This window comes from Ascaphus truei, chromosome 3 (genome assembly GCF_040206685.1).
Source record: "Ascaphus truei isolate aAscTru1 chromosome 3, aAscTru1.hap1, whole genome shotgun sequence".
Classification (NCBI taxonomy): domain Eukaryota; kingdom Metazoa; phylum Chordata; class Amphibia; order Anura; family Ascaphidae; genus Ascaphus; species Ascaphus truei.
In genome coordinates, this window is record NC_134485.1 from 270,840,041 (window position 1) to 270,867,280 (window position 27,240).

The following is a 27,240-nucleotide window of genomic DNA, read 5'->3' on the forward strand; positions in this document are numbered from 1 at the left end:
AACATGGTTGGGTAAGAGAAAAGCTCTGGCGCGTTTCGGACGCAACTGCCCTTTGTCAAAGAGTATATCCTTCACTTGTAATCTCGTCTGCTTTATGCAGCCGAGGAACCGGTGGTAACCGTAAACGGAAGCGACGTCGTGCATGCACTAAGGAGCGTCTCGCGAGACAGACAGAACGGTGGTGCTCAACACGAACGCGCGAGCGTCATCTATGTTACAAAAAGAAATGCAATACGTGTAACCAAAACACAGGTATTCACCTCTTGACCGCCATAATGTAGGGCAGGACGAAATGTCCACAGTAGTATCCGCTAACACGTCCCATCCCCTAATATAGGAGAAAATGAGCATGCGCATTATACACTGGAAAACAGATCAGTCAATGACCCCATACATAGCGACTCTTAAGGCAGGAATTATTTACAAATATTAGAGAAATGTTCACTTAGTCAATTAAAAAGATACATATAATATATATACTGTATATATATGTGTATATATATATATATATATATACACATATATATACTGTATATATGTGTATATATATATATATACACACACACACACACACACACACACACACACACACACACACACACACACACACACACACACACACACACACACACACACACACACTTGTTTAGAATGACAAATAAACAAGATAATAAAAGAAAAGCTTTACTAAAGACTGCATTTGCCCTACAATAGCAAGCTGCATTCACTATTTCAACTGTGATATTACTGTATGTTTAATAGGAAACCTATTAAATACACCACAATCTCTATTAAACACATCAGGGCTGATTAGGACCTGGCACAAATGGCCGTTGGCATCTCCCAAAAGAAAAACCCTAATTTAGAGTTCACCAAAAAGGAGGAAGAGACAGATTGCGTGGGAGCCGTCAACAAAACGACTCGACAGGAGGTCAGAGGCGTATCTATTCCTAATTGAGATGTACACACCTGTTTTATATTAGTGTCCAATTTAGAGTTGGATTCACTTTTGCTCTTAATTTAAGACCCTTTCTTAATTATGCACCACAGCATTTGCAACAAACGTTTTTCTGGAGCCATGGCTGCAATTGCTGCGCGCTACCGATACGCAGATGCTACCTGGCAATGTTTGATATTCTTGCGCATAAACCAAGACCCCACAGAAGAAGAGAATGATTGTATTATTATTTATTCACATGTTCCTCTGAGTGTTCTGAAGCTTCTTAGCAATATGCATCTGTTGCTATGATTTGCTGCATTGTTTACAAAGACGCACCTGAGATTGGAAACGCTGCTTTGTACTGATGAGCTGCATTTTGCCAATCATGATGCCAATGGCCCATTGTGTCTCATCCTGATGCAAAGACGGAACGGTTACTAGCAAGACAGTACTAGTAGAACGCAAACTAGTGCAACAAGAATGTAAGCAGCACATTCAATAACAAATATTTACAGAATGCCTTCCAAGTAATACACACATACATATATATATATACATATACATATATATATATATATATATATAAATATATATATATATATATATATATATATCCTCTTACATTCCCACACCATTGATATACACTCACTCCAAACACACCTTTTGTAAAGCGCTGTATACACTGTGGGTTCTTTACCAATTTATATTACATACAGACACACACACACACACACACACACACACACACACACACACACACACACACTCACTCTTACATCTACAACATTCAGGGACCATTTAACACCACAAGTCATAATCGCATACTGCACAGGGGTGAAGGGATAAACTTCAATCACAGATACATTCCAGGATGCACTGTTTTAAAGTAAAAACCCTTTTTTTGGCTTTATTCATTGTAACTCCGCCGGAAGAAGAGATCAGTGTATCTCGAAAGCTCGCACAAATAAAAGCATTTCGTTAGCCACAGAATGGTATCGTCTATTCATTTTTGATTATTAAGCTCGGCTAACATGGTGCCGATTATATATATATATATATATATTAGCAGTGAAATCCTAGCAGCAGAGGACCAAGGTTACTTATTTTACAGATGCAGAAAGAGATGGTGAAAATAAACAAAATGTGGTAGATCTTTGGGTCAGTAGGCGCATCTACATTGGCTGAAAGGCCACACCACACGGCAGACATCTTATCTGCACTTCTTTTTTCCTCTCTCTTTAAAGCTGCAGTTCAAGGAATACATGTGTTTTTTTTTAATAAATCAGTTCTGTGCCATGAAAAAATATTTGTAGCATTTTTTCCCGGAAAAAAAAAAATTGTAAATAAATGCTTGTTACATTAGAATACATTACAAATGTCTTTAAATTATTTTTTTTTAATGCATTCTAACCAGCATTTTTGTTAATATAGCAACCATTTACAATGTCACATCCCCTTCCTCTTCAGAGACAGGCACTGGGACACTCCTTTTGCCCTCTATCTAGCAGTGCACCAATTGTATCTAGTGCCTCCCTGGTCACATGATCTTCCACACAGAACTTTGCATCTTGGGTAATCTTTTGCAGGTCTGATATAAAGATCCCCCGAGCCAAATTTCGCCGATCGATTACAGGAGTACGGATCGATTGGCAATTTAGCTAATCACTCGTCAGTGTGCAAATTGTATTGATGCACATATTGAATGGATTGTTTTTTTTTTTTTAAACAGCAGCGTGAACTGCTGCTCTAAATGATTGACTTCAAAAGACATATATTTAGCTACACAGAGAGAAGACACTGACAGAGGTACAGTATATTCAGTTACAGGTCATTCTCAGTGTGCCCCTGACTTCACATGAAGCATTTCCTCTCTTTAGTATAGACTTTCCATACAGATCACCATCTTGGACTGATGCCAATTCTACACTTGAATGAGGCTCTCACTTTACTGCAACTTAGACTAAAGCTGACTTTTTTTGTCTCCTCAAGCGCTAAGCTTGGGAGAGCGTGCATGCCCGCGCGTGAGCGGGGACATCTACATTACAAGTACAAGAAAAAAAAAGCGGCAAGCACCGAGTGCACAGCACGCTCAGCGCCAGTGGGGATGCAGCCTTACTGATTGAAATCGTTAAAAATTGAATGTTCACTTTAGTTACAAAACGATTGATGGGTTGCTGCTTTAGAAATTTAGCAGCAGCGTAGAGACAAACACATCTTCCCATTGAGGAGTCAAGTTTATGCAAAAATATGATTAGATTGCAAGCTCTTCGGGACAGGGACTCCTTTTCCTATTGTTTTATGTTTGAAGCGCTTATTCCCATTATGTGTTATAATATTATGTCACGTGTACTACTGCTGTAAAGCGCTATGTCCCTGGGTGGCACATATACGTACGTACGTATGCAGTTCTGATTGAAACACTTGCCAGTCGTCTACATAGATTTCATCAGATTGTGGGGCCTTGGACTGAAATATAATGGGAATCGGTCATGAAACCAACTTGTGGTTGGTTATCACAGGCATGTTGGGAGGTTATTGTGGTTAGTAGTGGACTCATTTCAAGTAGGGTTATCATACGAACAAATTTTTAAAAATCCAAAAACGTCCGAGATTCTGGCGGCCCGTCAGACCCTCCTGTCACAGAGGAGTTCTCTGGAAGAGACTCAGTGCAGCGTGTGCCGGGGACACATTGTACCACAGCCGGGCCCTGCCTCCTGTCTGACATCTCCCCTAGCCGCCGCCGCACGTCTCATCATGGTGCTCCTGCGGTATCTGGCCGCGCTCCTTCACCGGGTCCAGTTCGGCAGCTTCGTGCTGAAGACTGGGGTCACTTCCTTCGTGTCCTTCGACCTGTGGGTGATCGGGTCACACCCGCCTCTGCTCAACCATGTACTAGTGGGAGAATGTGGGGGGGTATCCACAGGGAGAATGGGGGTATATCCAGCGGGAGAATAGGTAGTGGTGGCATCTACAAGAGGGGAAGAGTGGGCAGCATCTACAGGGATGAGAGTCGGGGGGTGGCCATGTGTGCGTTTATGTTATACACTGGCGACACACTTTATTCAAGCTCGGCTAGTTCCACGAATTCGGGTATACCCGGGTGTATTGAGGTTTGTGACTGTTTTCTGCCCGAGTGCATTGAGGTATTTTCCAGGCAGGGATTGAAGCATTTTATTCCCGCTGGCTGCAATACTGCACAGTATATATATATATATACTGCATTACAATTCATGAATTTATGCCATCTGGTAGACACGCGAAGCATTGCAGCCTATTAAATCCTAATCATTATCATTTAACAGATCAGCCGCCCGTCAGCCAGGCATGAACCCAGGCTGGGAAGGCAAACACAACGGGGCTTGTCAGAGGTGAGGAGCGGCGCATTCCAGGTATCTGCCAGGTACATACTGGGTATTTGCTCGAATAAAGTGTGTCGGTGCAGTAGGAGCAAATGACAGGGAAGGTGTATCTGCCGTTAGCCACTGCAGTGCAAGGGTTAAATGCAGAACCAACCGGCTACCTCAGCAATATTTGCTCTCTGAAAGACCCTTTTGTTTTGTAATATATCACTGTGTTTATAGCATCACAACTGCTAAATAAAAATACAAGTAGAAAAAGCCTAGTGGTAAGTCTGGGGAATTTAGCATCAGCTTTTAACAGTTTCAAGTAGGTTAGATAAGTGGGCTTTTACTATCATGATTCATGGCTCTTTTTAGAAAAAGCCTTACATTTTTTAACAAATATTAATATAACTGTTATCACATCAGTATAAATATTGACCTAAATTGAGAGTAGAATTATGAGCGAGACTAAAGCCAGCACTGCACATACGCCTATAATATATATTATCTCTAACTGTGCATGCAATGTCTTGTATATAATGTATACCCTGTTCATTTATGTAACTATGTATTGTAACTAAGTACATATGTGAGTGAGACCGTATTTATTCAAAGGTAAGTGACAGGTGCTTAAAGGGTATTAATACGATATTAACGGTGTTGATCAAGAGATTGGTCAGAAAGAATTCCCCTTATATACAGCACTCTAAAGTCATACATAATCTACTAATGGACACTATTGGTCCTACAGTGAAATACTGTAAATCTGGTAAGTATCCCAGAATCGCCGAGGAAATCAAAAATAATAAAACTTTATTACTTCTACATAGATAGTTAAAAACACAGATACATAATTAAAAATCCCCATACTACAGTGGCTGATATGAATAGATATTGTCGAAGATAGAATATAGTTATAGTTGACTAATGTGTCTATATATTCATATCATAACATCCCAAAAGATCCCTATCTGGCTACGAATCTCTAATTGTAAAATTGAATACATATATTGTATGTGTTCAAACAGAGGTCAGGCTTGATATAATGATAGTACATCTGAAAATAACAGAATACATGTATTCACTATCAATTTATATCTAGGAGCATAGTTGTGCTGAGAGGTGTAGTATATGTCCATACAATGATCCTCTATACAGGTAGAATCAGCAAATAAGGTGACCAAAAGTCAAAGGATAAAGGTATCTCACTCTGCATATCCTGTAAGGCAAAGCAGTGGAATACCTTGATTAATCTCTGCATTCACCACCTATAACAAACTTTCACAGGCAAAGGCTGACACAGCACTGAACAAGCATAGTTGTAACCATTAGTACTTAAAATAACCTATGTTGTTACTATGTCCCTTAAGCAGAAATAAGTGTTGGCAGCATTCAAAGATATATGCTGCTGCAAATACAAGCCTGCTCGTAAATCAGATAGTGGGATGTTGCCACTTCGAGTGACGTCATTGCCGTGACGCCCTACGTTCCCGACGCACGTTTCACGTGTTCACCACGCTTCATCAGGAGGAGGGATAGGAGTATGATCTCATCGGTGATCTTTATATACTCTCAGGCGGAGTATAAAGGTTCAGTCCCCGAACTGTAATAGGTGGAGTCTGAGCCAATTAGTTCACATCAAACCAGGAGGTAAGATGAACTTGGAGGCGTCCATGTCAAAATTAACCTGTGAAGTACTAACTGGATATATGAATCAGGCCAGTGCGGCTAGAAGCTAAAACGAGGTATCTGGGCAAAGTGTAAGTAAATATTAATTTAATACACAAGATATATGATAATGATGTGAAAAAAAAATATATAAATAAAATAAATAAATATTGTTTATGTGTGTATTAATTGTCGGTGTGTTATTATTATTGAACCAAAATAACCACTTAGAAGCTAGGTATTGTTATGTAGGAATGTATACTTGAATATGAAGATCTGCCCTTAGTGGTCAATGCAGATCAAATTAATTCAGAAAATAATCTTAAGTGTACTATGTATAATTTACAGGTATAGGAATGATTGTGTTGACGGTCCAAAAATAAGAGTAACTAGACTTGAAACGACATAAATAACAAACCCTAGGGTGACAGTTGTGTAATATAGTGAATACTAACTATATCCCAAAAAAATAAAAAAAGTGTAAAAAATAATAATTAAAGAATTGGCTAAATTATTCTACCAAAATGAAAGTAAGTATTTAGTGATGATAAATAGATTTGGACTATTAGTGATAACAATAAGGATTGGGTGATGTAGGAGTGTTACTAGAGTAGGAAGACCTGCCCCTAATGGTCAATGCAGGTCTAATTTAAACAGAGCTTTAACCTAATATGTGATATGTGTAATATACTGTGTAGGAGTGAGTGTGTCAGAACCAATCTTACAATAAAAGTAGGATAAGGGTTGATCTAAAAATAATAATACATTGCCCAATATTATGTGTTTTACATAAAATACAGAACTAAATAAAAGGGGAATAAATAAACCCTTCATTTAGTCCCATTGGAGCCAGAGTTTGCAGCAGGAAATGTAATATGTAATGTATACCCTGTTCATTTATGTAACTATGTATTGTAACCATGTATTATTTGTCATCTTAACTCTATACCCAGGACATACTTGAAAACGAGAGGTAACTCTTAATGTATTACTTCCTGGTAAAACATCTTATAAATACATAAATACATACTGTACAATCTTTATAACCCACACACACACTGTACTATATATGATTATTGTAGCTGGGACACAAAATGACCAAGTTCCTCTCCTCTACCCTTCACGCTCATATAGCAAGATACAAAGTCTTCGATACCTCCACTCACACACCTAAAATAGGGGTATGCCTAAATCGGATTAGGCATCCCCCATTTGGGCAAATGTCTTCTAACAGAAATGACCAAGAAATAAGTACAAAATCAACAGTAATAAAAATTGAAAAAAACATCCATATATCCTACATCAGAGGACATGCAATAATATTACACGAATATCTGGATGTTGTTCTAATGAATGTTCTTTTTGTACCTATTGCTTGTTAATTCATGCGATCTACAGAGAAGTACTGTATGCGTGGGCACACTAGGAGAAAGAAACCTGAAGAACTGCTGACAGGAAAGGACACCCTACATATAAAGAGCTACAGTAACACGTAAACAATGAACCTTCACTTTTGAGGCCATTTCACTCTTTCTTATGGATACTCAATATAGACGCCATGCAGTGCACCGCATATACAACACATTAATACCGCGCGAGATGGTAGGTACTGGTGCACATAACCCAACTCCCCCACCCCACTTCCGGAGTGTCCTCTTCTTTACATGTTCAAATATGGTAACCCTATTTTAAAGGTTCACTTCTCTCCCACCCCCCCTCATATATTCTTAATATTTTAGACCTGTTGCTTATATTATAAATCGCCCATTTCATCCATTCCCTAAACATCGTACGTTAAAAAAATAAAAAATAAATCCAGTCAAGAATTAACAAAACGTACCCCCACAAGAGAGTTTTGTGTTGAAATGTAAGTTTAAAAAATAAAAATAAAAAAAAAGTGGTGTAGAATTACATTTCAAGACCAAAAAAATTAGTTCTAGGAAAAGAAATCTATTTTAGAACATGTAGTTACATAGATTTCACGGTTTTCATGTCAAACACTTATTTGGTACATGTCTCAGTAGAGAAAATGCAGGCAAACAAATATAAATTTTTTTTTATCACCATCATTGTAGGAGGAACTTGCAAGGTGTTGCTTCCCTTTCATCACAGAGTTACGGATGTAAAACCGTATATTTATCGGCTACTGAGAAACTCCACAAGAACAAAAAATACCTCTTTTTCAGCTCAAGACAACGCTGGTCAAATTATACATTTTAGGAAGTGGACTTCCCTCTAGTTTTCCTTTTTTTTTATTTTATTACCCAAGCCATAAAAGATCTAGTAGGCCCACGAAAGAGGAAACTGCCCATTAACTTATCAGTTCCATGCTTTGGCTTTCTAATTGACAACCTCAGGGCTACTTTCATCACTTGTCGACTTTAAAACCACACTCAATTTTTCCTTTTGGAAATGATGTTGCAAGAGCAGCCTGGTGTTTCTGATACATTGCAGCAAGCAGAACCAAGAGATTGACTCTGCTAGCTGAAGAGAAACTGTAGCAGCCACTGCAGTGAGATTCTGCATTGGTCGTCTATTTCGGAGTATCCTCAGGGAATCTGAGGCCGGCCGGATTATAGGAGTAACGGATGTAATGCCAACCACACTTAAATGTACTTAATTTATATGAATGGGAGCATTTGATGGTCATCTTAAAAATACTTTTGGCGTACAAAACACTTTTAACAAATGTTTTGAAGTGTTAAAGTGCTATTTGTTTACGGTATAAAAATTATATATATTATAATACCCAATATATATTATATATATATATAATGTGAATGTAAGTAATTGGGTATCTAAAAGATGGCTGTCTTATTAATCAAGATTCTGTGTGGAGTGTTTCAATGGTGCTTGTAACAGTCATGATTTGAGTTTATGCATTAAATGTAAAAACCCAATGCACACAGAATTAAGTACTTTTTTTTAGCTTGGTTATTTTTTTGGCAAGCATTAGCATTTCATACACATTGAAGTATTTGACTAAAATTGTGTTAAGTATATACAGAACAGACCCCATATAGGTTTGAAATGCAATAAAATAACTACACATGAGTTAGCCCTATTATTGCAGATTTAATAAACATGTCACTTAATTACATGCACTTTACTGAGCAGTGGTTTATAAAGTGAATAAATTATTGTCTCATGCACATATTGTCTGGCTGCTTTTGTCAAGAATGCCAATAATATCACCACAGAGCAGCAGGCTATATTGCATCAGCTTTTATAGGTCAAGTATAAGTTTACTGAGCCATGTGCTACATGTCAGGATATGTTAGGCAGGTGTTTCCATCCAACCCCTGATGGAGCAGTAGTTTTGATAATGCAAGCAAACAATGCTTATCTAAAAGACACAGGGTGCTTGCATCTTATAAATGGCACCATAAATGCACTCACATTTTCATCTACAAGCTTCAAATAGATTGGAATACCACAAGGAAAGAGAATTATCTAAACACCTTGTATTGCTAATTGCAATTGTCATTGCATATGATAAAAATGTACAAATAAGCTAAATTCGCCAAGCTTTCAGCAGGTACCGTAGCATTAAATGCCGGAGAAACGAGGTCCATGATGACTACAAACCAAAATATATAGAGTAGGTAAACATTAGTATCCAATTATCTGAGCATACCTATATACCAGGTACTGTGTCTATTGTTTTTAATGTTCTATACCTATTTAAACCTGGAGTACCTATTGTACCTATTTCTGCCTGTGTGTGGGAGCGGTCTAGGACATTCAGTGGCGGCCATTTTTGCCATGACCAAATGACCATGGCTGCTTCGCCACAACCAAATGACCACCGCCGCTTTTCCACAACCAAATGACCACCGCCGCTTTTCCACAACCAAATGACCACCGCCGCTTTTCCACGACCAAATGACCACCGCCGCCTCGCCGCAACCATATGACCACTGCCGCTTTTCCACAACCAAATGACCACCGCCGCTTTTCCACAACCAAATGACCACCGCCGCTTTTCCACGACCAAATGACCACCGCCGCTTCGCCACGACCAAATCACCACCGCTGCTTCGCCGCGACAAATGACCACCGCTGCTTCGCCGCAACCAAATGACCACCGCTGCTTCGCCGCAACCAAATGACCACCGCCGCTTTTCCACAACCAAATGACCACGGCCGCTTTTCCACGACCAAATGACCACCGCCGCTTCGCCACGACCAAATGACCACCGCCGCTTCGCCAAAGCCAAATGACCACCGCCGCTTCGCCGCAACCAAATGACCACTGCCGCTTCGGCGCAACCAGATGACCACCGCCGCTTTCCCGCAACCAAATGACCACCGCCGCTTTCCCGCAACCAAATGACCACCGCCGCTTTGCCGCAACCAAATGACCACCGCCGCCTCACCGCAACCAAATGACCACCGCCGCTTCTCCGCGACTCACCCCACCGCCAGAATCTGCCGCCCACTACCACTTTGCCGCTAAGGGTAAGTGCCTAAACTCTCTACCCCAACTGCTAAAATCCCTGAAATGAAAAGTCTGCATATTCTATATTATCGGTGCCTGCTGCAAGAAAGAGGGACCTTCTATAGTCTGGAGATCACTGCAATAATAGCAGTTCTAGGCAGTTATAATAATCCTGTTGCCACAGGAGTCTGCCACATACCGCTTTGCAATGCATTGCTGGCACTTCCGGCAGGAAAGGGGTTAGCGAGAGTGGAAACCGATCATTATTGCTTTTAATTTGCAATCTGCACAAAATGTTGCCATTTTCGCAAACCCATGGATTAAGTCAAAAGAAAAAAAAATGCACACACAAAAATACGTTGCCGTCATTTCTTAATAAATAACATTTTGAGTAGGGTTTTCACTACAACTTTGCACATTTCTAGGCATGTGGATATGCCCAGGGCTACAAATCATCACTGTTCACAATTTTACTTTTGCTCCCTTCCAGCTGCGCTTCTGTCTCTTGCTGCAAAGAGTCCAGAACGGAGGGAAGATGCTCACGGGCAGGATACAGCCACTGCGAAATGCCAGCGGGAGTGAGAATGGAGAGGGGGAGTGTCGTTTATGTGAGAGGAGGCATTCATTCACAGAAGGTATTGATGTATTATCTGGGAGATGGCCAATTGGATGGCAGGGATGGTAAGGAGATAGTGAGTGAGGTACAGAGGACAATAGGGAGACAGTCAGGGTCCACGAGTGATAGGAAGATAATCAGTGCATAGTAATGTAAAATAAAACATTTGAATACATTTTAAAGTCATCCTCTTCTTACACCAGTCTACACTGTTATGTGACATGTTTTCAACATGACAAAAATGACAGTATGCTGCTCTATTACAAGGATCTTGCTTTAAAGAGGAACTGGGCCAGTAACAGGAACGACAACATTGCCGCCAGATAAAGAAGTCATTGTATGGATACAGTATTTCAGGAGTAGCTATGGCATAGCGTGACATCTTGTTAGTGTTAAAAATATATAAGCTCTTTGTAATTGTGCTCATGGAATGTCATCTGTCTCGGGTTATATCCACCTGGGATCACGTTGCGATCTCCAATATGGACAGATTACTGGAACTGTAAAATCCTTGCTTTCTTTGTAATTGACATTTAAACTGTTTGAAGTTTCTCATTAAGTCCTTTAAACAAATTAGGTGCAGATGTATAGAGCTCAAAGTACAGTACAAGGGAAATTAGGTCATCCAAAAAAAAAAAAACCCCCTCAATCTAAATGTTATCTAATATAAAATGCAGGAACTGTTAAAATACAAATGTCTAGAAAACCAGCTCTACCCTCTGCTACCTTTGTATGCTTCATTTCCCTCTGGAGCCTCCTTAAGAGATCACTTTCAGGAAGAAGAAAAAAAAAAGTGAAACTTTAATAAAACGATGTATTCATTGGAAAATCAGAACTAACTAGAAGAATGTATCTACTTTTCTGGATGCACAGTTGCAAAGAAATAAATATGCATTTATTGTATAAGAATAAACTTGATCCCAGTTTATAATGTAAAATACATTATATTATCTGTTCTTAATGAAAATGTTAATGAAACAAGTGGCATGGTCGAGTTTAACAGGGAGTTCAACAGGAGGGAAACAAGGGGGCTACAGAACACCTACGGGCCCTCAATCCTGGATGTGAGCTACGCTGGAAAGGTGGACATTTTCTATCCCAGACCACACATCTCAGCACTAAACTACTGCTGCTATTTATATTTGCTCTGACCTCGCTTCTTTTCAAAATACACATTTCTTTCTACCAGCCCCATGTCTCCAACTCTATTCATATATCTCCATCTTCTTTACCCCTCAATAAAAAACACCCACACAAATCCTCTATTCACACCTATCTACTCCTTCCTGCTGCTGGGGATCTCCCCTAAGCCTGAAGCCAGACATACACACCTGCTCTCACCTACGCCTCCCTGCCATCTCTTCACCTTTAAATGGTGTTAACCTTTTCATTTAACACTGACTAACCTTAAAACTTGCCCCACAAATCAAGCATCCCAATAACCTGCACTCGTGGCTATTGTCCCACAGTCACTTATACCACCCATTGTGGCCAAGCACACCCATCTATAGCACTTATTCCCTCACCTGCTCTCTGTAAGTTTCCCCTCAAACCTCTTAGATTGTAAGCTCTTCGGGGCAAGGATTTCCTTTTCCATTGTCTGATTTTTGCTGCACTTATTGTATTTTTAAAATTCCCTGTACTGTATTCTTTGTGAAGTGCTGAGTACACTTTTGGCGCTATATAAATAAAGATATACAATACAATACAATACCAAGCTCAATAGGAGGGGGACATGTTCTCCAAGATACTCAGGCATGTGTGATCATTCATGCACCAGAGGACAAGACATCTACACAGGAGGCAGTAGTTATATGAGCAGACCACAAACATCCAGAACATGGGGTCACATGTGACCCCCCCATAGGGTCAAAGTTACCTATAAGTAGTAAATAAAGAAAAAAATAAAGATATGCAAAACAAGATTAGTGTAAAGAGTGTGTATATTCACATAAAAACAAGGTAAAACATGCATATACATAAACCCTACTAAAAACTGAAAAATGCCAAAAAGAGGTATAAAGTCATATGTCACATGTGATCCCATGTTCTGGATGTCCCCCTCCTTTTGAGCCTCTGCAAGCAATAAAACTCTATTATAGAACTCTTCATGTCCACTGCGCATGCGCAGAGAGCCTGGATTCTACTCTGCGTGATCGGGGCGCGTGCACCACACAGCTGATTTCGGCAGCTTGATACTACTGCAGAGGGGAACGGCGTCACGGGACCTATATCAGAGCCTTCAGCTGATTTACGTGTCAGTGAAGCCTCAATTTTATAGGATCTGAAAGAGAGTTCTCTTTTTTCATGGATCAGGTAACCCATTATGTTGATATCATGAAAATCTTGGGAAACTCTGGTAGCACATGAATGAGGTCTCATCTGACCATGTACAGTAATCTATTGTTTGACAAAACGATTGAGTGTTTCCTCCCTCCTATATATCTAGGTTTTCTAGCTTGTTGAATAGCCATGGCACCTTGCTTGAGAAACACTGCTGCATATGGTGGACCAGAAGTAGAGTGGTAAGTAAGGTAAATGAGCCTAGCATCAGCATTTAAAAGAAACTGATGTGAAAGCGTGAAAAAAATAATACAATTAGGGTTCATTCAGAATAATCAGGTGAGTTTTATTGTACAAGCATATGCAGGGAGACAGCTTTGAAAAAGCTCTCTGGCAAAAAGATAAATGACCGTACATTTTACACAGTGCCAGTGCATAATACGCCCCTTAGGGGGGGGCCCGCTTAGAAAATGGAAAAATACAGAAATTATACAAATAAATGCTAAAAAAAACAAAAAAAAACTTATATTTTGTGCAAACGACCTTTACTCCACATATTTCTGCCTACGTCTGGGGGTTGTGGTTTCTCGATTGAACATTAAACATTTTGCAGTGTTGGGTGCGCAGCTGTGAGATAAGGGAAGTGGCTCCCTATCCCGATATGTCACATTCTGAGGGTCAACTATTTCTGAGAATTTGTGGGGGCTAATTTCTACTGGGAGCGACTGCACAAACATCAACCTTGCATGCAACGCACAGACTCCATTCACTCAAAATGTGGAAACAGACAAAATGACTGCTATGGTTACTGTGCCTGACTTATGATCGTTATGGCTTGACACACGCACCTGGGTGACCCCCCACCTTCCTCACATCCAATCTTCACACTGGAGAGGAGACAGAAAGCAGAGGAGACTAACTAGAAGCAGGGTGGTGATAGAGGCAGGCGTGCAGGACACGATTACACGGCTGCTAGAGTGAAGCAGAGGAACAGTTGGCAGAGGCGTTAGGAGTTGCACAGAAGCAGTGGAGCTCGGCCAGGGAGGAGCACGCCCCAGCGATCAGACCCGCTAGTCTTTCTTACTTCCAATGTCTACGCTGCTAAAGCGTGCTCCTAACCGGCCGCCCTGCTCTGCCTCCGTGCAACTCCTAAATCCTCTGCCGGCTGCTCCTCTGCTTCACTCTGGCGGCCCGCCGCTGTGTACCATCATCTCCCTCCGCCTGCCTCTATCACCACCCCGTACCACAGGTAGGCATGGAGGGGGAGAGAGCTGAGGAGAGGAGAGATGATGATGAAGAGAAGGGGGAGAGATGAGGAGAAGGGGGAGAGATGAGGAGAAGGGGGAGAGATGAGGAGAAGGGGGAGAGATGAGGAGAAGGGGGAGAGATGAGGAGAAGGCGGAGAGATGAGGAGAAGGGGGAGAGATGAGGAGAAGGGGGAGAGATGAGGAGAAGGGGGAGAGATGAGGAGAAGGGGGAGAGATGAGGAGAAGGGGGAGAGATGAGGAGAAGGGGGAGAGATGAGCAGAAGGGGAGAGATGAGCAGAAGGGGAGAGATGAGGAGAAGGGGGAGAGATGAGGAGAAGGGGGAGAGATGAGGAGGGGGAGGATGATGAGAGATGAGGAGGGGGGGGAGAGGATCAGGGAGAGGGAGAAAAAAATATTGCAGTCAGTATTATACTACTATGCTGATTTATTTAAAAACAAACCTAAACCATTTGTCATGTTTTACTGTTTTAAAAATGCTATACCGATTAATAATAAAAAATAAAAGTCATGTGATTTAGATTACATCAGGCAGGGGACCCCCCGACTAATATCACAGCTGGAAAGGGGGCCTCGGTGTAAAAAGCTTGCTCAACCCTGCTCTAGCAGACTTCCTTCACTGCAAATGTATCCTATCCTGTTTCAACTCTGCCCTCTCCTAGGCTAAACAAACCTGCTTTTCTTCACTAATCAACACTCACAAGTCCAACCCACGCTGCCTCTTCTCGGTTTTTGACTCTACTCAGACCTCCCTTTGTTACCTGTTTTTTCCCCTCAATTTCACCTCAGGACTTTGCTGACTATGTCAAGAAAAGGGGGATTCCATTTAAAAATGAGAAAATTAGAAATTCAGTTTTTGACATGTTAAGTTTAAGATAGTGGTTGGACATCAATGTGAAGATAGTTAGTGACACGAGAAGGGGAGAGCTAGATTTGGGTATCATCAGCACATAGCTGGTAGCGAAAACTGAATGACTGTATTGGTTTACCAAGTATAAAATAGAGAAGAGTAGAGGTCCTAGAATAGAGCCATGGGGTACCCAGACTGAGTGGGAGTGAAGAAGAGGAAGTGCCAGCCACAAAAACACTAAAAGTACGGTCATATGTAAACCAGGAGATGGCAATGTCACGGAGGTCAATAGAATGAAGGGTGTGCAGGAGGGGATAATGAACAGTATCAAAAGCAGCATAAAGGTCAAAAAGGATATGTAAGGAGAACTGCCCGTGTGGTTTGTGTACATACAGTGTCGCCAGGGGTGCCTATATTTGATAAAGCTGAAGACTGAAGTGTGCAGCATAATCCGTCACCTAGTTTGGAAAGCAGAGGAGCGTCCCAGTAAAAAAAGTTTCTCTCATTATTTTACACACTGGATTGTGGCATTGAATATGCTGTAAAAAGTAAGATCTTCTCTCTTTCTGCAACAGCTCAATTTGTGTTGGCATATGCAACGATCCCTTAAAAATCTAATTTAGTCAAACACCACAGTAGCATACTCGATTTAAATTCTATTATATACACCCACACCTTTCAATCATATTAAATAAAAATGCATTGGTAGTTTGAGTGTCTTCCAATTTACTGTACACATCGAATTTTATTTTTATCTTTCCCTACAGGTAGTGTCCTAGGTTGTACTTTACCAAGTGACATTGTTTCAATCAAGAGTTTCTCACGACTGTTTCTAACTAATCCTCTATGGGCAGCTTTTTTTCTCATTTTGAAACACGCTTTCCAATAACAATAATTAGCAAGACCATTTAGCCATATCATGCTTATTTAGTGGGAAGTTGGAACTCAAATTAAAAAACAATGCTTCCTAACAATAATTGGAAGCTGAAAACATTACGTATATACCACAAGGCAGTAATGATTGTAAATCTAACGGTTAGTCATTCAAGAGAAACATTTGCTGCTGTGTGATTGTGATAAAATTCTCAAAAGCATGAAAAACGATTACTTTTATTTAGTCTTGATAGTCTATAATAGTGACAACATCATTCACTTAAGCTTGCATAGTATATAATATAAATGATGCCATTCTTGAGATTGAATACCATAAATTGATTCTATTGGAAAGTCTGCAGTCACTACAGTGAGTCACTATCACGGGTTACCAGCCATTTACACAAATGACTGTTAAACAAGAACAGCTTATTACTCGCCGTCCATGCTTTGGAAACTTTTTACAATCGCTATCTGTTTATATATAAATATTTTATAGGCTCTGAAGGGGAAAAAAATAATAATGAATTGTTTCATGGAAAGTAGTTCAAAGCTCTAGTTTAGCCATATTGGTCATGGAGAAAGGACAATATTATGTTCTATAGGTTGTGATACCTTGTAGCACATTGGTGGGCAACAGGCGACCCACTGGGGCAACACTTTCAGCTCTCAACCGCATGTTGGTATGTTTGGATGTTGAATCACTTCAAACTTTCATGGAGTAACAACATGAAAAAAGGGTGGGGGAGGAAGGTCTCGCAGCTCTAAACTGCATTAATCCCATGCTGTAAAACAAATAAATAAAAGGGGGTGAGGTTGTTAGATGGAATTGCTGCTTTAAAGTACTGAAGAGAGTCTGACCAGTCTTAAGACTTCTTCCTCCATTCGAGAGGTAAAGAGAACGTTTACAGGTCGTGTTAGGAATTGCAAAAGGGGCATACCTTGGTGTGGTTATAAACTTAAAATGCTTTGGTCAAATAATTTTACTAAATGACCCGTTCTTATCAAAAGAGAAGTCTGTAACTATATCATTTATTATATTGGATGTAGCTTTGGGGCTTTGTCTTTTGTTGTATACATTAGGTCACAAACCCAGTGGCGCGCACACACACACACACACACACGTTTGAGTTGAACTTGCAGGTACTGTGTGTGTGTTTGTTTATCAGACTCGCTTCATTTGCACTTAATAAACGAACTAGAGAAGTAATGCCTATTTTGAACAAACATTGGCATATCTTGGGTTTGGATAAGGACCTTAAGAACACGATTCCCCCGAAACCAAGCATAGTCTACATGTGATGTAAAATCTTAATGATGTAGCTATGGTGACCTTTTAGCCATGTTTAGGTGTGGTTCATGTATACCGATTCTCAGTGGTTGACAAATCACCAAAAAATCTACTCGCCACCTAGTACCAAACGTGTACTGTTTGGGCCAATATTTACTCGCCCAGGGGTTAAATCCACTCGCCCGGGGCGAGCAAATGTATAGGTTTGTCGAACACTGCCGATTCTAGTTCACATATGAGTTTTTACAAAAGATTACATCAATTGCAAAAGTATAAAAGTTGTTTATATGTTAATATGCTCATGTGGTGTTAAATATATTGTTAGGATGCTGAGAACACAACAGAGACACAGAGAAGAAGAATTTACTGACAGCTCTGCATCTTATAGTGATTGGCATAGAGCGGATTCACACAGGAGGTGGCAGTGGGGATAAAACAAAATACTGCAGGTAAGAAGGTAATTTATGGGAAGAAAGTAATTTTGGGGGATTTATACTTGACAAATTTTATTTCCAAATTGGTTTATTCTTTTATCTAAATTTTATGAGCTAAACTTTAAGAGATTATCTTATTTACTAACGTTTGGGCTATTTATTATTGATTGTTAGGGATTTTGTGTGTTTGATGTATCTTGTATATAATTGATATATTTATTTTAACGTCTCACATGAAGAAGGTAAAATACATTTATGGCATTATGATCGCACACATTGAGCATCCTGTATAGAAAGACACACGTCACTCTCCACACTTACGCCGAAATTCATCAGACTTGGCGTGAGCGCCTCTAAAGTAGGGCATGAAGAACCAGAACTATCTATATCCCATACACCCCCTCATCAACAGGCGGGGTTGACAGTGACACCGCAGGTGTACTCGCCATGTACAAAACGAAGATCAGACCCCCCCATTAAACGAACGCATAATTCTCCGGGAGTGTCGTCAGAAATTCCCATGGTTAGTGTGGTTAAGTGGGTCATACCAATGAAGCTAAACATAGGTGACCTTGGGAGCTATACAGGCATACCCCACATTAACGTACGCAATGGGACCGGAGCATGTATGTAAAGTGAAAATGTACTTAAAGTGAAGCACTCCCTTTTTCCCACTTATCGATGCACGTACTGTACTGCAATCGTCATATACGTGCATAACTGATGTAAGTAACGCATGTGTAACAGGATTTATAGTCTCCCCGCTTGTGCACAGCTTCGGTACAGGTAGGGAGCCGGTATTGCTGTTCAGGACGTGCTGACAGGCGCATGCGTGAGCTGCTGTTTGCCTATTGAGCGAAATGTACTTACTCGCGAGTGTACTTAAAGTGAGTGTCCTTAAAGCGGGGTATGCCTGTACACACACACACACACACACACACACATTTGGGGCTTGAACATTCCTCATTGTTTTGATAATTTTCCTTAATACTAGTCTGCTTTTCTCATTCTGTTCCAAAGCATCGACTTTCTCTTAAAAAGTCATGATTTTAAATAGCTGTGTATTTGTCTCTTCAAACATTTTACTTCAGCATTATTTTTAAAAGCTTACAGATAATATGTACAGTACAGGCATACCCCGGTTTAAGGACACTCACTTTAAGTACACTCGCAAGGACATATCGCTCAATAGGCAAACGGCAGCTCGCGCATGCGCCTGTCAGCACGTCCTGAACAGCAATACCGGCTCCCTACCTGTACCGAAGCTGTGCGCAAGCTGGGAGACTATAGAGCCTGTTACAAATGCGTTATTTGCATAAGTTATGCACGTATATGATGATTGCAGTATAGTACATGCATCGGCAAGTGGAAAAAAGGTAGTGCTTCACTTTAAGTACATTTTCGCTTTACATACATGCTCTGGTCCCATTGCGTACATTAATGCGGGGGAAGGCCTGTATATGTTTGGTGCATCCTTACATGTTATAACGAGGAAACCAACAAATGGTGGAGCAGAAATGATACCTCATACACAGATGTTTAAAGAAGGAAGCTTTCTGTACCACTTTAGGTGTTCAGAGCAGCTGATCTTACGTATAATTAACCAACAAGAAACACTATGTATTAAGCTGCTAGACCATACATGTGTTAAAATGGGTGTAAAAATAGATACAGTAACAAGAACAACTAAGTGCTAAATAAGGAGGAAGGTGTGGAAACAGAGTTCTCAATAATTACTATTAATTAAGAAATATTAGTATTCAATTATTAATAACACTACTTACCATGAACACCACACTGACGTTCATGATGAGAATATGGACTTTGCTGTTAAATGTATTTAACATTTTAGAGTTTCTAATCCCCCTTTCTATGATCAATTCAAATTTGTTCAACCAGACTTCTATAATATATAAAATCGACTAGATTAACAACTAGAATCTAAAGTATTTCATTACTAAAAAATATTACACAAAAATAACAGCTCAAAAAGAATACATTTCTCACCATTTTCTTAAACAAATGTTTAAAAAAAAATAAAAACCTAGAATATTGTGCATCAAACATAATTTAAGAAAAGGTAAAGTTTAGCATACATGAAACTATTTTTCTGGGCTACCAGCTCACAGCTCGACATGTTTACCTCTGGTCTAATCTTTTCTCTCTTTCTAGTCATCAATTTTCCTCACCTCTTGTGTCACAAAATTATGACATGAAATTGAAGGTAATGCAGGACAATTCCAAGCCCCCATTATAAAGTATAATCTTGCACCATTACCTTATTCCCAATAGTGGATCTTCCACTTATCAGCGCTTGAGTTACCACTGGATACCTCCCAGGCATGCAGACGCATTTAGACAGCTTAGCTTTGATCCGCATCCCGCTGGGAGTCTCCCGAGAAGGCTTAGCTATATTCCCGGTTATTGATGGAGCTACAGAATTAAAAGGACTTGATCTCCAAGTTATTTTCTATGGTTCGTCCTACCTTATTATTCACTGCAGCTTACATTTCACAGCATAATGACAGAGGAAAATTTGAAGAAAAAGTTCAATGCTCACTTATTAGACTCTATAGGTTATCAAAAATAAATGTAATTTCACTGCTTTTCTAAAAATAAAAAAAAAGAAGGACTTTTACTCTTACAAAATGATGCTAGTAAAAAATATAATTCAGGAGAAAATCAACATGAGATTTCATAATTTATTTTTTTTAAATAAAAATGCAATACACAAGAAATGTGGAGAGGCCATTGTTGTAGAGTAGCAGTAATCTATGAGTTATAGCAAATAATTAGAGCCACTGAAAAAACAGACATGGACATGGTTGGAGAGTAAATACAGTGTGTTAATTATATATATAAATATACTACCAGTCAGTAGTAATTACTGTACCTGCTTGTTTTATGGGTCACTATGTCAGAAAGGTGTTTGTTAGTACGTGTGTAACAACAGTACTTTTACCATTTGTTTGTTTTTTTTCGTTATGTAAAAATCATTGAGCACAAATATAAAAAATATTACCAAATGTTTAATTATCAACATGATTTTTAACGTGGGTACTCCCAAGGGGTCGTAAAAAAAGAGAAGCATAGGGGGGCTGCCTTAGTTGAGGATCAGTCAGCTATACAAATAAGGTTCACATTGTTAGCGGCCCACTGTAAAACAAGTGACGGACCGAAGAACCTAACGACAGTCCAACCCAAACACCCAGCAACTAACACTACCCTCCCCATCTCTTTGTCATTAGGCATCTTGATAGTCCCGCTGCTCTATCAGGTTTGCTGGTCCCGAGCTATCACTGAATAACAAGGTACCAGTGTCAGGATCTAGTGTGTGTACCTCTTGCTTTACAGGACTAAAGTTGTGTGCTCATGTTGTTCGTCAGTGTCAAGGCATATTTAAAAAATAACAAAATACAACTAACGAACAAAAATATGATGTGCTCATTTTCTTAGTATAATTTTGAGCTATGACCTATTAAAGTAATAAAAGCAACTTTCGTTTAAAAAATAAAAAAAAAGTTAGTATGTATTCCGTTGCTATGCAGTAGTTTTTTAATCAAAAACTCACAACAATGGAAAATATATAGCAATTGCTTGAGATGTGACTAAAATTCATGGGAGGTGGAGTTTATCATAGCCATGCTTCAATATTTTTCTATCAGAGCAATTACTTATTTTACTCTGACCTGCTCCCAATAGAACAGATTGTGGAATTTCACCAACAAATACTGTATAGTACAGTATAGTGGTGTTTCGATATGTAACAGGGTCTTCCAGTTCTGAACAAGATTGGGTTTCAGACGGATGAGTGATTGGCCACAAGAGGGAGACTTCAATCTACCAGATGTGTATGTCTGTTCCAGACACAGCCAAAAGCAGGGAGATCCTGGATTCCTTTGAGGGGGGGAGGACCCATAAGGAAGTACTGTAATACTAGACCTAAAGTGGCAACGATTTTGTTTTTACACAGGATTGAAACAGGAGGTCTCAAGAGCTGAACCCCATTAATTTCAGTTGCAGGGACCGCCAGCTTCTTTGATACCTACCTCCCATAGGGGGTGCCGGTAGTCGCTCCGTTCGGCTACCAAGGTTCACAATATGGTGGCGTTTAAAAGCTTTTGCACCCTGCAGGTCAATAGGATGCTGTGACGTCATCAGCTTCCTATTAGCACGCGTGACGCAGGAGCTTTAAACTTGAAACCCCAGCTGGCGCCACCGAAGGTCCCAGAGCTGAAATTAATGGGGTTCAGCTCCAGAGACCCCCTGCTTCAATCTAGAGTATAATAAAAAAAAAAACTTTTACAAATGGGGATAGAGTATCAGATGTAATTGTGGGTGATGAGAACTTAGCTTCTGTCTTTATACACTGATTGATAATGCCACACAAAAAAACTAAGGCTTTAGGTTTTAGGAGGGCTGACATTTTAGAGATGGGAAAATATTTAAGGGACTCTTGGGCAGGGTGGCAGTATTTGAGTTGAGTACAAGAGCAGTGGGGGAAAAAAACTAAAAAAAAAGATGCAATACTAAAAGAACAGACCTGTGTGTCAGGCAGGTTAGTAAATACACACTTAGAGGAACGTCAATACGTAGTCAAGGCAGGAGCAGGTATTGTGAAGGCAAAAAGCTTTCAGAGAATATACTGTAGACAGGCAGAAGAAGGAAGGTTGATAACTATATCAGGTCAGGCACACAAAGGCTAAAGAAAGTAATCAGGTGAACAAAGGCTGAAGCAAACTGGAAAGTAGCCCTACCAGTAAACCAGGTATATAAGAAAAAGGAGAAAGGAGGAATAGTAAAAATAAAGGACAGTGGTGGGCAGTCATGTTGAGAGAGACAAAAAGGTATAGCAGACAACCTTAATATCATTATTATTACTATTCTGTTCAGTCTTCACGGTTGAAGTTAAAGGCGAGGGATAAAAAGGCGACATGAATATAAATGCCAAAGAGGCGGATACTATGCTATTTACATTGGAGAAAGTCCTAATGCTACTTTCTAACCTGAAAGCGGACAAGTCAATGGTTCCAGACAGGATACAGTCAAGGATATTAAAAACGTTGTGCTGACGACCCAGTTAAAACAAATGTTTACCAGTCACTCTTAACAGGTGTATTTCCAGATGACTAAAAAAAAAAGCACGAATGTATTCTTACTTGAAGTAGGGAAGAGGCAGGTAACAGAAGCCAGTGAACCTGACATCAGCAGTGGGGAAATTTATGGAAACACTGCAGAAAAAAAAATTATCCCATAGAGTTGGAGCACTCAAAAATACACCAAAATAGTGCAGTACACTTTATTCAAAAAAGCAATACTTAAAACAAGTCAGTTGAACCTACATGTCCGTGTGCTTTCCATTAAAGCACAAAAGATGAGGCATGCAGAGTGCAGTGTCCCTGTGAGCTCGTCTTGCTGGCAGGCATGCACCTCCCTCACTGGTGCTTTCTCCATATGGCATCCCCGGCCAGGCCAAGGATGCAGAGGAACAATGTTTCACAGCCGATTGGCAGATGCCAGCCCACAAACCTAGAAGCGTCGCGTTGGTGACTTCACCCTTGAGGGTCCTCCGTGCGCATGGACCAGCCCAACGCATTTCTGGAAGTTGCTTCCATTGTCAGGGAAAAATGACTGGAGGATGACATTTATATATATATAAAATATAGTACTTTATTTTAACATTTTCATGTTTGAAAATGGGTGTTTTTGCATGCTCCTGGAACTCTATTGGATGTTACTCTTGCAAAGATACACAACCAAGAGAGATCACACCGCTCTACAAGCAGCAAGCTCAAAATATTGTGGTAAAAGGAGTAATTTTTACCACAATATTACCAAGTGCCTAATTGCCTGAGAAATTGACAACGGGTACTACCTACAGCAGGCCTGCCAACTCCAGTCCTCGAGGGCCGCCAACAGGCCAGGTTTTCAGGATATCCCTACTTCAGCACAGCTGGCTCAATTAGTGGCTCAGGCCTGACCTACAGTATGTCCTTAGGACAATGAGTAACCATATAGAAGATCCATTGGCAAGTAGTCAGTGGATCATCAAAAGAAGTAGGGATCCCAAGTTTATATGTTGCCAACATTAAATATATCAACATTACTGGATACATTAGAGTATTACTAAACTCAGCCTCACAGTCAAAGGGACCACGGTCTCTCTCTCCGAGGACATTATATGTTTCAGCCACACTTCCTGTGATTTTATTATATTAAATGTGTTTATTTTCACGCTGTCACTTATTCATGTGTTGTGATTTATTTTAGTGATATATGAAATGCTAAGTTTTAAACAGCGTAGGTGTTCACTACAAATGTGCTTCTTTTGATGATCCACTGACTACTTACCATTACTCTTGCAAGGAGCCCGGAAGTCCACCTTCAGGAGAGAGCACCAACATCTACTTTACTTGTTGGAACACGGATTTATGGATTTCCAAATATTATCATACACAAGATGCATGTACTGAGCGCTGTGGCTCTTGCTATTTCCCTGAAAGAATTGTTGCATATCTAAAGTCCAACAACTTACAACATCCCAGGTAGAATGGAGTTACTGGGGGGAAATCATGTCAATCAAAGACTTAGTTTAGGGTTAAATAGCATGCAATTAGTTATTGCGGGAAAGCAACTAATTTGCATACCGAGTTGCATTCGGCCGAAGACTTTTTCTCTGGAGCTATTGCGGCTGCTTTTTTAAACTTCAACGAATCAGTAATATAACCAGACTGTATTGGTAAAATGCCTGCGCTGTGTTGGTTCCTTCTTAGCCACAGTCCTGGCTACACCCCTGGATATATTTATTATATGAGAACATCACGATGAGATGGGGCTACGTTGGTCACATTCAGTTAGCCAGCCCACAGGGGAGGGCCTTGGGTGCAAACACAGTGACACACTGACTGCAGCAGGGTTATTAACTGCAGAACAGACAAGGAAATCACAGAGAGGCGGCCTCCAAGTTAAAACTGTTGTCACATCTACTTATCAACGATTTTTAAATAACTTTTTCGACAGGTATTTTTAACCAGGAAATATAGGATTTGGACCAGGAAATCCTACATTTGAAAGTGGAAACACTGAGCAGGAGTGAGGAGGCCCCCAGCGGTCCCGGAGAATTTCCGAGCAACAGGGAAGAGCTGCATCAAATTATGACAGGCCTGGAAAAACAAATGTTAATTTTGTGAATTGTATTTCACCTTGCTTTTATCCATAAACATTAATGGTCCTGCACCATGGGGATCTGTGTCTTGTGCCCTTTTATCTTATAGATCTTATGCCATGTTCCACTGGGAGTATCTATGGAAAGTAGCACCAAGCACCAGTAAAAATGACTGCTGAATTTCTGAAGAGACTGAATATTCTTTAAAGAAACCTTACTACTTATCTTTATCTGTCAGTTCTTAGACAATAACTGTACTTTGCGCAGGTTGGAACTTTTGATGTGTCAAAAAATATTTGTTGTTAGGTTTACTAAACCTCTCTGCTTTGTACCATGAGCCATATTCTTATGTCACCTGTAAATTCAGATTAGTGCTACTGCACATGCTTTAAGGGAACGTTGCTGTATGTACATTCTAAAACCTGGAGACTGAAAGTTTAAATTAAGTCATGTATTTCCCAGATCAATCTGTTCCCAGGACATACTTGAAAACGAGAGGTAATAACTCTCAATGTGTTACTTCCTGGTAAAACATTTGATAAATAAAATAAGCACATACAAAAGGTTGCCGGAAATGTGCCATTCAATTATTACAACTATGCAATAAGATCACAATCAAAATTGGACCTGAAAACAGACCAACAAAAACTTGTCTCAATATTATAATTCAAAATAAAAAGTAAAAAAAAAAACAGCTGAAGTATGACAAAGTACAGGCAGTCCTCAGTTATCCGACACAATGCGTTACTCAAAATGGCGTTGGATAGCGAAACGTCTTAAAGCGAAACACGTTTTCCCATAGGAACACTGTTTATATGAAAGGTTCCGTTCCTGAAGGCATTTTTAACACTAAAATACACCAAATATTTTACGCAGGCAATAAGGTATGCAGCACACACAAATTATAGTGTATATACTGTATTATATATAATATAACATACTATATAGTATAATATATTATATAGTATAATATTATATAATATATATACACAAACAACTTTGCAAAGCGTCGTAAGAGCGTTGGATAAGCCATTTTGGCGTTGTAAAAATGAATATAGGCATGCATTGCATAGCGTTGGATAAGCCACCCATTGTAAAGTGAAGTGTTGTAAAACGAGGACTGCCTGTACTGCAATACTTTAATGATGCATCATACACGTGCTGAATAAATGACAAGGTGTACACTGTGCTGGGGAAATAGTACTGGGAGAGTCAAACTAGGGGGTGATAAGAAGGATTTCATCAAAAAGTAATAATCCGTCTATCAAATACACACTGCAACAATTTTACAGTAATCCAAGTTCCCACAGATCATAGTACTGTACTGAGCGAGACTCGGCGTTTAGTTACCACTCGGAAGGATAGTTCTGAAGAGGACACAAGTGTCATGTATTTAACACAGGCTACTAATGCCCACATTACTAAACCCAGTCACAGCCTGGAGCACTGGTTGTAGAACTCGGAATAACAAAAGAGCCGGGACCAGATCAACCAAAAGACAATCAGCAATAATTTGTACGTGTTCCGACAGCCGAACCTCAGGTTCGTGATGTTCTGATTCTAGAACATGACCCCCCCCCTGTCCTTCCCAAGCACCCCGTGGCTGTGTCAGGTGAAGAGCAACGAGAACAGCCGCAGATCCATCTGCTACGCAGCCACGTATGTCATTTCCGCTCCAAACAATGATAACAAGCAACATCCACTTACACTGTCGCCGTCCCACTGAACCACAGCCTTTGCAGCAACGCCATCTTCCGCCACACTGGGACTGCCCCTCCTCCTCCACCCCCTGAGGCCCCAGCCAGCAGCAGCCCTGTACTCAGGTCAGATGACAGTAGAGGAAATTCTCATCTGACTGCCACAAGAGGAGATGGGGGAGGCAGGCAGGGAAAGCACAGCAAGTGCGTGTGTGCCGAGGCATGGCTGGCTACAGAAATGCACAGCATTGGATGAGTCTGCCGGTTTGCATCCCCTTATCTTCTTTCCACATCCCCTGCACACTCACACATGATGGTTTATTACTGTTCCTCTTTTGAATTCCCCCCCATTGTTGTATTATATTGCTCCAGTCC

The 27,240-nt window shown here is 40.2% G+C and overlaps 1 protein-coding gene across 5 annotated transcripts in view; it reads right to left on the minus strand.

Moving 5' to 3' along the window:
• Positions 1–27,013, minus strand: part of CLYBL (citramalyl-CoA lyase) — a 422,234-nt gene extending 395,221 nt beyond the window's left edge. For all 5 annotated transcript variants that reach the window (XR_012799903.1, XM_075590782.1, XM_075590781.1 and 2 more), the window contains exon 1: positions 26,876–27,013. Coding sequence is in view for 4 of the 5 variants with exons in the window: in XM_075590782.1 (XP_075446897.1) it covers positions 26,876–26,919 (44 nt within the window). In the remaining variant the exon portion in view is untranslated. The remainder of the gene's footprint in view (positions 1–26,875) is intronic.
• Positions 27,014–27,240: the final 227 nt, after the last annotated feature.